The sequence below is a fragment of the Ambystoma mexicanum genome, chromosome 13 (genome assembly GCF_040938575.1).
Source record: "Ambystoma mexicanum isolate Mex_15411 chromosome 13, UKY_AmexF1_1, whole genome shotgun sequence".
Classification (NCBI taxonomy): Eukaryota; Metazoa; Chordata; class Amphibia; order Caudata; family Ambystomatidae; genus Ambystoma; species Ambystoma mexicanum.
In genome coordinates this window covers 196,003,948-196,018,307 of record NC_090938.1, presented here as the reverse complement: position 1 = coordinate 196,018,307, position 14,360 = coordinate 196,003,948, and the positions used below count along the sequence as shown (strand labels likewise).

Sequence of the window (14,360 nt, the reverse complement as noted above, 5' to 3'; positions counted from 1 at the left end):
ATCCCAGAGCTGCGGGATCCACGGGATGACACGTGGACCCCACCTGGAGACTATCCGGGAGGGATGGAGGAGGACGCCCCGCGACAGAGCTCAATGGAACCAGAGGCTCAAGAGGGGAGGCCACGTCGGTTAATCAAGAAACCAGCACGCCTGGTCGAAGAGTGCTAAAGCAGATGTTTGAACATATTTTCCGGGGGTGGTGTTGCCTGGCCACCACATGGTTAATGTTAACCCCGCCCTCTGCAGAGGAGGGCCTTGCATGACGTTGTGAGGAAGTTCGGGGGGAATGCTGGGAAAGGCGCGAGAAGCACCAGTTAGTGATTGTTGCAGATAGAATAAAGGTTGTTGACTACTCTCCGTGCGTATGCATCCTTACTTGTGCATGATCCGTGCAACACCATGCTGCTTTAGATCCCTACAACAAAAGAGTCCTGCTATGGGAGTGGTGCTGGGGAGCATTGGTTTCAGAAATGTCTGCAGGGGAAGCCCATTGAGCCTGACCGCAGAGAGACCGGCTGATGAAGACATCTACTGCGTGACGACCAGCCATGGGAAGAGCTTGCTAGCAGCCAGCCCTGGTATCATGCCTGCGTTCCACAAATAAGCCCTCAGCTGAATAGCCGTAAAGCTGAAAACACCACACAACCACTGGAGACCCTGCGATGGCCTAGAGAGCAGCCTGCCAACCGAGAGCTCTGTAACCTTGGACACAGACCACCAAAGGGGCCTGCAACAAGCAAACCTGCCAGCGAGCTTTCCCATCCGGGAGCTCATCAATGGGACAGCACTGCCATTCCCGCGTCCTTTGAAAAGGAGCAAAGCGAAGAGAGAGGCCTGCATCAAGTGAACTCGAAAGACCCATGCAACCTCTGAGTTCTGCAAAACAGAGCCATGCCAAAGTAGCCTCAAGGCAACATGTGCAGGCGCTTTAGTGAAGCATACACAACGAACACGTCATCCTAAACTTGCCTCTTCTACAGCTTATGCTTCACTATCATCTAATGAAGCCCTTTTTTCATCTCCTCTCTTTACATAAGAGCCACCTTGCAAAATACATGCTGTATTATTAAGGACCAAGCATTGGAAAAGGGTACATTTAATGGCATTCCAGAACAATTGACTATTTTAAATGATCTGTAAAAACTGTAATCAATAGGGGCCTGTGCTGCATTTATACCACTGAGATCCCTGGCGTTGTCCTTTTGTAATGTCAATGAAATCGTGAGATCCCTGGTGTTGTCCTTTTTTAATGTCAATGAAATCGTGAGATTCCCTGGTGTTGTCCTTCTTTAATGTCAATGATATCGTGCGGTATCGCTAAGAAGCTCACCCTCTCATAATGCTGAAAATAACACAAAATGTCCGCTGGAGTGCAGTGCTATGCTATAAATAGAAAACACGCTTGTTTTACATTTGTTTTTCGCTCGCACATCAAAAAACCTCAATCCTCAGCATTTCGGTGCGAACTAATGGGGTGCCAGAAGCTCTCCTTTTGATCTGGGACGTTTTTTGCTTTGCAAGCTGAGAGAGAGAGAGAGGCGTAGGAACAGTGCACAGCTTGCTCGTTATCCCTGCGAGCCAGCAGTTTTTGGACTCTTCTGGCAGATTACAAGGCATGTAGCAACTAAACGTTCAGCGAGGAGGGAGAGGAGTAGGGGTTAAGACCTGGGGTTTGGGAGTTATGAATTTGCACCTATCGCCATTTTATCAAGCCTCTTTAACGCACAATGTCCCTAGTAAGAAGATGTGCATTGGAAGCGCAAACAAGCGGGTCCAAATTAGGATCTGTTTTATACAATAACTCAAGAATATGGGCGCCTTCATGGTTAGTGTGCTTTTTTCAAAAGAAAGTGTGTATTTCATCTTAAAAATGATACAATGCTCTCTGCTGCATTGCCTGCGGTGGCGCAGTGCACGGCACTCTTTCTTGACACACTGCAGCTGTGGGTGCATTCTGAAGGTCGGAGGGCGTGAAGCAGGCATCCGCGTGCCAGATCTAGCATAAGGCCTGGGGTTTCCTACATGCGTCGCATGACTGTGTAGCCTGTGCTGTGCTGGTAAGAGGTTAAAGGGAGTCAGAATGCCCTGGGGTGACATCGTATGACCTTCGGCAGAGCATGTGGGTTCCTTGTCCGGGGAGCAGTAGCAGAAACGGTGGCACTAAGTGCAACACCTCTTTTACCCATTACAACCTGTCCTATTGATGTTCTTAAGATTTAATTTAAGATACATGCCAATTCCATGGCACCTCGGAGGGAGATTTCTTCAGAGAAATCGGGAGAGAACAATTTTCCCACAGGAATGCATTGGGGAAAGTAACATTTAAGGCAGGAGAACGTGAAAAATAGCAGTATTTTTCCCTGAAAAATTGTGAGTCTCCCGCCTAAATCGGGAGGGATGGCATGTATGACATAAGCATGTCACGTCACTGGAGTTGTAGGTCCCATAATCTCACTACGTTTCTCATAGATTCTTATGAATTACTGGCTCGAGCTGATGCTGATCTTGCCAGAGCACGGTCTGCATAGAATTCACGTGTGCACCTGAGCCAATGGAGTGGAGGTCCTTGCCCAAGGAATCTCTGTACCAAAAAAGGTGGTCAGGGGGAGCATTCCCAGGGAGATGGGGGTGGTTGTGGGGAGCGGTGTCTCGGTGGAGTTTATGGCTCAGAAACCTGCCTGGGGTGCTTTGGCATGCAGTGCGGAGGGGGAACAGAGAAGGACGTGTGTGACTGACCGGCATGCAGTTCACAGGTTTGAAGCACGACTCTCGTGCCAGATTTTCACCATCCTGAGGTGCATAAAATGCTTAGGGCCTTATCACGAGTTGGCCGGTATTCCCAATGGGATACCGCCCAACTTTATATGTGTTTTAGCACCCACCTATCCAGTGGTAATACCGCTAGATCATGGTTTGGGTGCTAACCGTTGCTCCCCATTGGACCCAATGGGGAACATTCAGTGCAATTATTGTACGGTAGTACCGCTGGTGGTAATTGCACCAAAAATGGGCTTTTATAATAATAATAATAATTTAGCATTTATACAGCACTGCGAACCCTCAGGTATCTGAGCGCTGCTTATTATTACCCACGGTGTGTGGTGCTCATTTATCAACCCCGGAAGGATGAAAGGCTGAGTTTGGTCCTGCCGGGATTCGAACTTGCGTTAGCAAGCTCCGCACGGATGTCAAAGCGAGCGCTCTACTCGCTGTGAGTAGTAATTTAGCCCCAGCTCTGAGCTGGGGGTAAACATGCCAGACTCGAGATTGGGCAGAGTGGTAAATGCAGTGATAACACTGTTACCACAGCATTTAAGGGCTAGCGCCCAACTCGTGATGAGGCCCTTACCAATAAACAGCCTAATAACAGCCCAACACATCATGTAAGAGCCAACAGAACATACACCTGACTGTGCATTACATAAAAGGGGCTTGATGCGAGGTTTATTGATGTATATGTTCAGCAGTGCTTTGCAAGTGGGGTATTATCGGGTGTATTATGGAGCTTTTGATTATTATTAGGGCTGTATCTTCCTTTCATCGTTCAGATGTCTATTACATGATTGCCATCCAAGAGAGGGGCAGCACTCGCTGTTATTTACAGTGCTAAGAAGTCATGACAAGGTGACAGCAAGCGCTATATATATATATATATATATATATATATATATATATATATATATATATATATATATATATATATATATATATATATATATATATATATATGGAACTTCTATCTATGTGTATGTTTGTGAGTCCTCGGGGTGACTTACACGGCACTGAATGGCACTTAATCGGGAGTTGGTTTTCTTTCTAATTGACTTGCTAATTCTGTTGTCTCTGTGCCGGAGCAGTGCAATCAGGACTGTGTGAGGATCAGATAAGAGCCGCATTCAGGGTCACCCAGGTTTAGATGTGAGTGAGATGATAACGTGAGCCAAAGGAGTGTGCAATCTGGATGCTGCAGTGTTTAATGAGGGCCGAGAACATTGTATAATGGTGAATCCACCTCATTGAGATTTTGAGGGTGACTGGCGTCTTTTGAGGTGCATGCAACCCCACCTACAAAATAAAGTTTTTATGTGTCTCTGTCTGATTTACTGACTCCTACTTTATTACTGAGCTGCTTGTGTGAGAGGACTGATGCTTCGCACGGGTTTCATTAGAATGAGCTCTGCTCTAGCACTGCATTACTTAACCCTGAGTCTTCTCTAACCTATTACCTTCCTGGTGGCAACATTACGCAGACAGAGTGAAGGTGATCAATGGCGAGTGGTGATATTACAGAAAATGATATCACAGAATGAGTCTGTAATACACAAAGGTATCATGGGAAGTCACATTAAAAACACGTTGCCATGTGTAGGCAGGAGTCAAATACAGAGTGACTTGCAGTGTATGATGTGTCACCGTTAACATTTACCTATGTGGCAATATCAGGAGTGAGGCTTTATTTTGAGGTAGCAGACAAAATCAGAGGTGAGCCTCATCGATGAACCCCCTGGGTTTTCATTGAAGGGGGTAAGCAGGCCAAACTGTTTTGCGGGGTGCAGGAATTGAAAGGTGAAACAGGGGATCCCATAACAGAATGTTGCAACGGCAACTGAGAAGGTTAGGTGACTGTTGCTGAGATGTTATGTTTATATCTTCCTGTAAATCATATGACTTTTTTCCCATCACTGCTGCAAAATGTGCTGTAAAATTAGGTGTTTCAACTAGGGGATGGGGACAGTTCCCTCGCATCACTAGGTGTGGTGACTTCTGGCCCCATAGCAAAAATCAAAATCTGGCACCTATGAATATACGCACAGAAAGTGCACATATCATGAAGTGAAATATACAAGTTTGGTTCACTTGACCTTTCCCCTTAGAAGAAAGTGGACCAGACAAAAGAGCAATGGCATTAAAAAAAAAAAATCAACACCAGAAAATTGATCTGAGAGCGGAGATTTTCCAATAAGTACGCTGACAAAGTGTAAAAGGTGTCCACCTTTTTATCCCAACAATCTATAGTGAAATATTCCCTGGAAAACACTATCAAGTTATGTGGTCTTGTGGGTAAGCGTCTGCACTTGGTACATGATAACCTGGGTGAAATCCTTGTAGCCAAACACTTAAATGCTTTGTAAAAGAGTTCAATAACTAGGCAAGCCCCTGATTCCGATTAAGGGAAATTGCGCAGAACGCTGCTGACATGAAAGCATGCACCTCAGTATGCTAATGCACTGAACGATTAAAGACACTCCAGAGAAAAACATTTTAACTGGGTGTTAGTTCCTAGGACATGCCCTATCCAGTGCCAAGAGAGTGGTTTGAAGATACGGCCAACACTGACGTGTGTACCAGACACGTGATCCAGTCTACCACTCGGTCGATTGGTCTTTTACAGACAATGGTTGCTGGGGTACAAAACGCCCCACATATACCGGAATCTCGGATATTGTTTCAGTCAGTTACATTTCCAAAAAAGAGCAATACAACTAATTTTAACCAGGGGTGGACTGGGAACTAAAAGAGGCCCTGGAAATAATTTTCAACGTGGCCCCTTACTACACATTTTCAGCAAACTCAACAATTTTCCTATGGGAACATTTGGAAATACCACACAAAAGACGACCAGGGTGCAGAGATCTACCAGGAAATCTCCAGAGTTCCCTATAGACCAGTCCGCCCCTGATTTTAACCTTTTGATGGCCAATCTCACTAGGGCCCAAGACTGCCGCAAATATTATATGTATAATATATAATTATATAATGTACATATAAATGTAAAATCTAAAAAAAAATCAAAAACATTGACTGGGGTTCCTGGCTTTTAGTAGGGCAACATTATACCCCCTCCCCCTCCACGTAGAATGCATATGTAGATCCTAAGGAAAAAGCAAAAACATTTTTTCAAATAACTATATGAGCCCTAAAGGCACTCAAAGGGTTACGTTGAAAATACACCTGAAACAGTATCTTGTATGTGTGTCCACTGTTAAAACTTGACATAATAATTTAAAAACCTTAACACGTTGTGGTGTGAGATATCTACATTTTGATGCCTGTATGAACTGAGCAGTTCGAAAGATTCATGTCCGCCTCCCACCGTGCGGGGATGCGCCCTTTATGCATGCAGTGCCCCCTTCTGGTAGAAAGGTGTCCTTCACTTACCCGACAGGCCCCCGACGTCCATCTTTTTCAGGTTCTTTGCTTCCAGGATATTAACGGTGAGTTTTCCAGCTGTGGGCACGTACCGAAGTGAAATACAGATGTCTCCAAGTTTCTCTTGCTATCAGGGATGAACAAAAAAAGAAAATGGCTATTTCCATACGTGGCAACATCCCTTCCTGGGACTAGCAGATAAAGCAGTCATGTCCTCTGGAGGTTCAGGGCCATAGGTTCCCCGTTTCAGAATCTGGCAAAAAATCTCTCTACGGATCCCAAATCCGATAAACAATTAGCCCATGCCCTCGCTAAATCCACTTTGATACATTGCCCCCACAGCAAGCATCTGTTCGCAGCAGTTTGAGACACCGGTCTGCTTTGTCTTTTTTAATCTTTGTTTTCTTTTGAACACAAGCACTTAAAGTGCAGTGAAGGTGAAATGGATGCAGACACGGCAGCAGTGAATGACTACAAGCACATATTGGGTCTTAACAGGTGCAAAATGTCCGATTAAAAATGGGAAGGGGGCATAAAGATGCAGGTTGTGTGAGACCATTAATACAAACATCTGCTTTTTCTTGCACTATGATTGTTTCTCGAATCAGAGGAAATTCTTGTAGGCTTACATTGTAGTCTTCCACTCAGGATGCGGAAAAAAGAGCAACAATCAAACTTTTTGTTCAACTGTATTGTCAGGTTGGTTTATTATGTTTTTGTATGCCCTGTTCAAGTCATCTCTGAGTTTTAGTCCTGCGTTTTTAAACCTTTTTCAAGATTATCTCCTTTCAGCCATGACTCTATCCCTCGTCCTGCCCCCAACCCCCATTTGGTCACCAGAGTAATATTTTCCTATTTTCAGCACTTTGTAGTTTGCCACACCGAGTACCATTCATATGGGTAATATTTTTGTTTATTTTTTAAGTGCAGTGTTGGTTATCGAGCCTGATTTTCCCAGATCCTGAATCTGGCAAACAATGTCTGCGGATCTCAGAAATACATTTGCACCCTTCAAGGGTTTTTTAAATGTTCCGAAACCTAGATTCGAAACCAGGTCACCAGGATCAGGGTAGAGACACTTACCCACAAGACCACTTGGGCTTGCACTCAGAATATCTGTGAAATTGTTTGTTAGGACTATACTCTGCAGAAAATATAGCTTCCTAGGTTTAAAAGCAGGGCACCTTTTATAATTTGCTTGGGTTATTGTCCACGTGTTAATAAAGGTGGATGCAATGCAAACTGTAGCAGGCACAACCCCCTTTTAGTTCCTTTACCAATTACATGACTTTGGGCGCAGCAATGCCCTCCCTCAATACAAGCGGGAACTTGTTTGGGGTTGAGAGCTGTGAGTGAAAAGATTTTTCATCAAGCAACGTTAGTTCATTATCAGTGTCGAGGTGTTGGTTAAGGTCATTAATTAAAGGAAGCACCCATGTTTTAAATGTTATCTCTATCACTGTGGGAGAATGTGTCTATAGTTTTAGATGAATTGTAATGTTTTCTAAAATGTTGGTTACAGATTTGACAGATTCATTTTATCTTTATGATGGCAGTACTATACTGTTCTAAGTGAGTTTTGTAAGTGTAGACATGTATTTATGAAATGTTTTAGGATATCAAAATATCGAAATATGTATGTTTACTGTATATCAGTCACATAAATAAATAGCTCAATAAATAAATAAAACAAAAAAAGGAAATATATATTTGTATTGCCCCTTCGATAAGCTTTAATGAGCCATACACTTTTTGCTGCAGTGTAAGTTGTTAAATCTCATTGCAGCAATACAATTTTAATACATCTGCAGTGCTTCCTGAAACACTAGCCCTGTTTGAACAACATGTCAGACGATATCCTGAGTTGCACTCATTCCACTGAAAATTGTATCTCGATATAAAAAATTTGATTGAAATCGGAATCCCTTTAGGGATATAAGGACCTTTTTAATAACAGCACGCTCTGTGACCTGCTATTCAAAAGGCCACATCGCTCTCTGAGACTTCTACTTGTAATAAAACACTAAATTAACCCATGCGATTTCTGCATCCGGTGCTTCTCTGGCTGTTCAATGTACAAATATTCCACTGTATATTTTCGTGCTGTGTCTGTTTTTATACATTAGTTTTGGTAACTATATTATCTCTGTTTTATTGTTAAACTAGTGTGAAAACCTGTGTACATGGTTCATGGTGCATCAGGAGTGGACAAACGTACAGCAAGACTAATCGATTCCTAAGGCAACAGCTTATTTACTAAGGTCATTGCGCCCTCTAGCGGTCACAGCAGGTAAATCGGCAGTCTCTACTGCACATGACTGCATCAGACAAACATACTTCTGGCCTTTCATTATATTGCATGCTCTCAGAGCCTTGAAGCTATGGCAAGCATGCAAGCAATGTGCTAGGTCCCCTCTACAACCTAGCAAGAGCCAATGATGTCACAAGACTAGTGGTCAACAAGGTTGTCATCTACGATATGCAAGCCATCAGTTCAACTCAATTGATTGCTCCAAGCGCTGCAGGTGGGCAGCATGTATTTGCTGCAATGTGGTTTACTGAAATCCATTGCAGCAATATGGACAGTACTAGAAAAGCTGTATCTTTCTATTGAACACCTAAGGAAGGAAGACAAATGTTGAAACTAACATATATTGAACATACACATTTGTTACAAAGGTGTGAATGTCTAGTCTAGCAGATTTGTGCATTGTCACCAGTTTCACCATATGTCGGAGGTGTGGAGCACACATGTAGAAATATGTCAATGAACGTTCAAAGAATGTTGATGGAAAAAAGTCATTGCAATTGAATTCAGATGTTATAAAGCATGTTGATTCAAGAAAAACTAGGTTTCTATATTCAGTACTAGTCCTAATGTACTTTAGGGAGGGACTCAATTTTGAAATATATGCTTGACGTCAGAATGGAGAGATGAAACTTGGCAACTAATGATGTATTTACTAACACATTGTATACTCTGCTGGCTTAATGCATATATTTAGAAATATGCTTACACTGTGAAAAGAATACTCATGTCTCACAGGCACACGTCATATCCAACAAATGATGATAACGACAATGAGCCTTAATTCCTATTTATCTCTTGAAGACGTGCTAATTGACCTTTTTTGCTAATTAGGAGGACTGAAAACCTCCTTAGTGAAGTCAAAGATTCTTCTATTCATTGTATTCAAGTCAATGGGCCTCATTACGAGTTTGCCGGTCCGGAAACTACGATACCGGTAAGCTTGCCAGTACCGTAGTTCCCGAACCGGCAAACTACGAGTTGTGTTGTGGGTGCCGTTCTGCCCACCAGGTCAGACATGGGGGCAGAGCGGCACCTGCAAGCAGAGCATGTCGGATGTTATAAACGGTGCCGGTGCATCCGACCTCCCCATTCCCATTGAGCCCGATGGGGAGCATCCTATTCTGGCACCCGCAAATGAGCATATACCTGGTCCGGCGGGGCCGGAATGCCCCGGTAATTGGCCATTCGCAGGTGCCAGAATAATTTGCAAGTTTGCCGTTATTACAGGCACGGCTACCTCCAAACTTGTAATGAGGCCCAATGTACTGAAAACCTACAAAGGTTGTGGATAAAGTGTTGGGGCTACACACAGTCCTGACTTACTTGGCAATGGTGTGCCGCTCGTTTCTGAGTTCACTATGCAGTGCAACTGATGAGAAATTACTGAGCTAACCTCAGCCGAGATTTCAGCGCCATGTCTGTTTTCCTTAGCACAGGGATCTGCAACCTTTGGCTCTCTAGATGTTTTTGACTACAAACCCCCACCTGCCCTGTCTAGTATAGTAATTGATGAGGAATAATGTCAGGCGCATTACAAAACATCTGGAGAACAGCAGGCTGCAAACCCCCCCGCCCTAGGTGAAATGACGAACGACAGTAACGGCATTTTCTTATAAAGCAAGGCAGTATCCCATTGTTCTGGTATCAGACAGTCACATGTAACGTGGATACCACTTTACAAAATCCATTATTTAATTCTTATCAAACATTACTTCCTTAGGTACATTTTGTCCAATTTAAGCTAACAAAGACTCCAGGTACCAGAATGCATTTGTGTATTAAATGACAGCTCCATAATGGAAAAGTGTAGTCATGGAGTCATATGATTACTACAGTCAAATAAACTAAGAGCTGAATGATTATGAAGGGCCGGGGGACTCTGTAGCTGGTAGGACTAAATTGCAATTAGCATTTTGCACTATTTTAAATATAAAATCTGTGGTTATAGGGCAGTTCAGATTTATTCTGCAAATCACGTTTTAAAAAAAAAGCTTTTCATGGATTTATATTCCTTGGTAGGAGTAGAGTGTTCTGATCAATTGCTAATAATATTAAACAATGTTTATATAGTGCTTCATACCAGCATCTGTCTGCTTCTAAGTGCTGTAATAAAAGGTGTTATTAATGCACAATTTAGCATTATTCAATGTTAATTGGACATTTTTCAATCAGGAATTGTGTGATTTCATTGACAAACCTGCCATTCTTTTCACACGATCTAGAATTGAACAGTACCTTCAATATCTTGGCATCTTAAATGCATGCGATAATCCTACTAACTTCACTTTCAATATTTAAACATATCTGTCCTTGAATTATAATGTAGCTACAATGGCCACTTTGTAGTCAGATATTGCTTTGGTAAACTTTTCATTGTGATGTTACTCCGGGAAGAATTTGGATTTCAAACTAGACTATTTAGAATAGTCAGCCTTAGAATGGGATATTGAATCTATTCCCTAGTTGCTTAACTCTTACACATGATTTTTTTTTAGAAACAAAATAAACATCTTAGAACAACTTCTTTGAGCACAAATATTATTTTTCTTTGGTGTACTCTTGCTTCTGTGATTTACCATATCTGCCAATGATTTGTTCTTTCTATAACTCAATTAATCTTTCTATAATGCATCTAATCTTGCAATGGCTTACCTGTCAACTACGAACATTACCTAATTTTCCAAGAATTGTCCCCCTTTCCTCTGTACCTGGTCTCTACTTTCTATGACTTTTAATGGAATGACTTACCATTTTTGAGATACCTAGTTTTCCTGAGACATGATCTTCTTTCCTTAACATCACTTTCCTTTCTTTGACCTATCTCTTTATTTCTATGGCTTAATGTTGTATTTCTTTAATGTATATAATCTACCTTGACATTCTTTCCACTTTCCAGTACACAAATCTCCATATTTAAAAACAAGTTATATTTCTACGTCCTACACATTTATTTTTGCGACATTATCCTGTTTTGAGTTTGAACCTACAGTCCTTTTATACATTTCTTTAAAACAAATTCTTTCTATGACTTACCTCTTCTTTCTCTGCACTCTGTAGATCCCGCCATTCTTCGAAGGGCTGCCCAAGATCCACAGTGTTCATGGGTACCTTGACCTCTCCGATGATGTCGTGCTTGGAGAAGCGGTCAAAGTCATAAATGGACAAACAAAGCGTTTTGCCTCCCAGCTCCTGGTACGGGATCTGTAAAGGAAACATGAAAGCAGTGAACATTGAGTACGCAGGCGCGTGCCCTGGACTACCGAGGAGTCCCACACACTCTCCACGGTAGTGTGGGCATTGATAATAAAACAGCAGAGCGCAATCTCACACATATCACTACATCTCTGATAGTATTGAACACACCCACACCCACACAAGCCACACGCACACACACACACACACACACACACACAAGCACACACATGCACACACCCCCACACACACCCCACAAATACACATCCCCACAGACCCCACCCACACACACCCACACACACACACCCACACAGACACACCCCACCCACACACACGAACATACACCCATACACACACACCACACACACACACACCCACCACACACAATCACACCACCCCACACACACCCAGACACACACACACACCCACAAACACACGCACACACACAGACACACACACACACATACACACCCACACACACACAAGCACACACATGCACACACCCCCACACACACCCCACAAATACACACACCCCCACAACCCCCACCTACACACACCCCACACTCACACACACACACAGACAACTCCCACACACACACACACATACACCCATACACACACCCCACACACACACAATCACACCACCCCACACACACCCAGACACACACACACATACACACACCCACAAACACACACACACACACACACGCACATACACACCACCCCACACACACACCCACGCACACCCGCCCACACACACACACCCACCCACACACACACACACACACACACACACACACACACATACACACCCACACATCACTGAATAGAATGTTGAAGCATTTGGTCTTCTTACCTTAAAAGTGAACGTTTCATTGAAGACAGGGTTCAGGGTCTTCCTATGAACTTTTGTTTCAAACTTCTTCTTCTTGTCTGGGAGAAAGAAAACCTTGACGTAGGGGTCAGAGGTACCGCCCATGTCTAGAGCTGGCAGCTCAGTGGCTTGAATAACTCCCACTTGCATCTGTCAGGGAGAGTAGAAGAAGGTACTTAATTGGGCTCAGTCGCCACTTGTATGCTCTGTCTAGAAGAATTTGTTTTTCTTTTCATAACGTTCCAAATATTACTAAAATGCTGATCAATATGGCCCAAACCATGCCATTGCCTGCAATTTAATTTTTAGACTGTTAAAAAAAAAATACCATGGGCCTCATTACAAGCATGGCAGTCCGGCAACTACAGTACTGGTAAGCATGCCGGGAGCATAGTTCCCGGACCGCCATGCTACGTGCACTGCTCGGGGGTGCAGATTCACCCGCCAGGTATTTCCAGGCGGGTGAAACGGCACCTGCGAGCAGAGCACGTCGGATGCACCGGCACAACTCTGTATGTGCCGGTGCATCCGACCTCCCCATCCCCATTCATCCCTATGGGGCAGAATGGGGATCGGAAGGCCCTTGATTCCGGCACCCACATATGGGCAATTGCCAGGTCCGCCGAGCTCGTAAAAAATGCAACTCTGGCAGCAGCCGTGCCATTTTTAACGGCACGGCTACCACCAGAGTTGTAATGAAGCCCTATGTTAATGTATATATTGGGCCTCATAATGATGTTGGCGGTAAGGGGTCGGCAACGGTAAGGGTGCCGTTGCCGTTAACCCTTTACCGCCGCATTACAAGGTCCTTTAGCGGGTCCTGCTATGGGCATCTGGTTTTACTCACAATGAGCTGGCTTGGAAAAGCATGATGCACACAGTGTAGAGGTCAAAGGTCTGATGCTCCAAAACATGCACATCTCAATGAGATACACAATGGTGCAAAAAGGTGCGTCTACACGAGAGCGCATCTCATTGCCCTGCACAGATTCTCATGCAAAACGCCTAAAACGCCCTGTGTGAGAGAGTGCACAATTTTAATGGTTGCACAAAGGATGCACATAATAAGTGGGCATTCAAAAGTGCATCTGACGAGATGTGCATGTGTGTAGCACTTATGCCTATGCACAATATTTATGTACAAATACCAACACATTTGCATCTCACCAGATGCCCCCACAATTGAGCACATCTAGCTTAAAAAAAGGTCAGAAAATTAGTGTCATGTCCATTCTCTTTTTGTGTTATGTGCATAATAAGTCTGAGAATAAGACAATAATGCAAGGTTATTACCTTCAGCTGTGTGGGAGTCTACTTTGTAATGTGGATTAATTTCCATTAGGTAGGTGCATAGCATTTTTAGGTCTCAGGTAGTAGTAGTTTTGCCATCTCATTCAGGAATGTCATAGAGCAATACCTACTGTGTCGGTGTTGAGTGGGATTATGCATTTTATTAACATAATTATGTAAAAAAAACTGTGAGATTGCTCGAAAGCCGCATGGAAAGTGCTCTACTTTCTAACATCCTCTCATTGTTCTTACCATAAATATGTCAGGATTTTGAACATCTGACATGAGGCCAAGCGTTGGCATCGTGTGTTACCAGAACACCTCTGGGGACACTTGCATGCTATTTATTTATTTAATTGTTTATAAGGTGACGAAAGCCAGCAAGCATCAGGGCGCCACATGGAGACAGTCACTCACACAAAACACATGGCTAACAAGTACAAAGGCACAGGACGCTTGGCATGCCAAGACACAGAAAGGAACAAGTACTATTCTGGATTGCTTAGATCATTTGAATAAGAGAATGATGAAGTGGCAACCGTC

At 43.4% G+C, this 14,360-nt stretch overlaps 1 protein-coding gene across 9 annotated transcripts in view; it reads right to left on the bottom strand.

Annotated features, from left to right (window-relative positions):
• Positions 1 to 14,360, bottom strand: part of SYT2 (synaptotagmin 2) — a 1,362,149-nt gene that overhangs the window by 19,702 nt on the left and 1,328,087 nt on the right. For all 9 annotated transcript variants that reach the window (XM_069633618.1, XM_069633614.1, XM_069633617.1 and 6 more), the window contains 3 exons: positions 12,510 to 12,677; positions 11,495 to 11,662; positions 6,160 to 6,277 (listed from right to left, as the gene is read on the bottom strand). In XM_069633618.1, the coding sequence (XP_069489719.1) occupies positions 6,160 to 6,277; positions 11,495 to 11,662; positions 12,510 to 12,677 (454 nt within the window). The remainder of the gene's footprint in view (positions 1 to 6,159; positions 6,278 to 11,494; positions 11,663 to 12,509; positions 12,678 to 14,360) is intronic.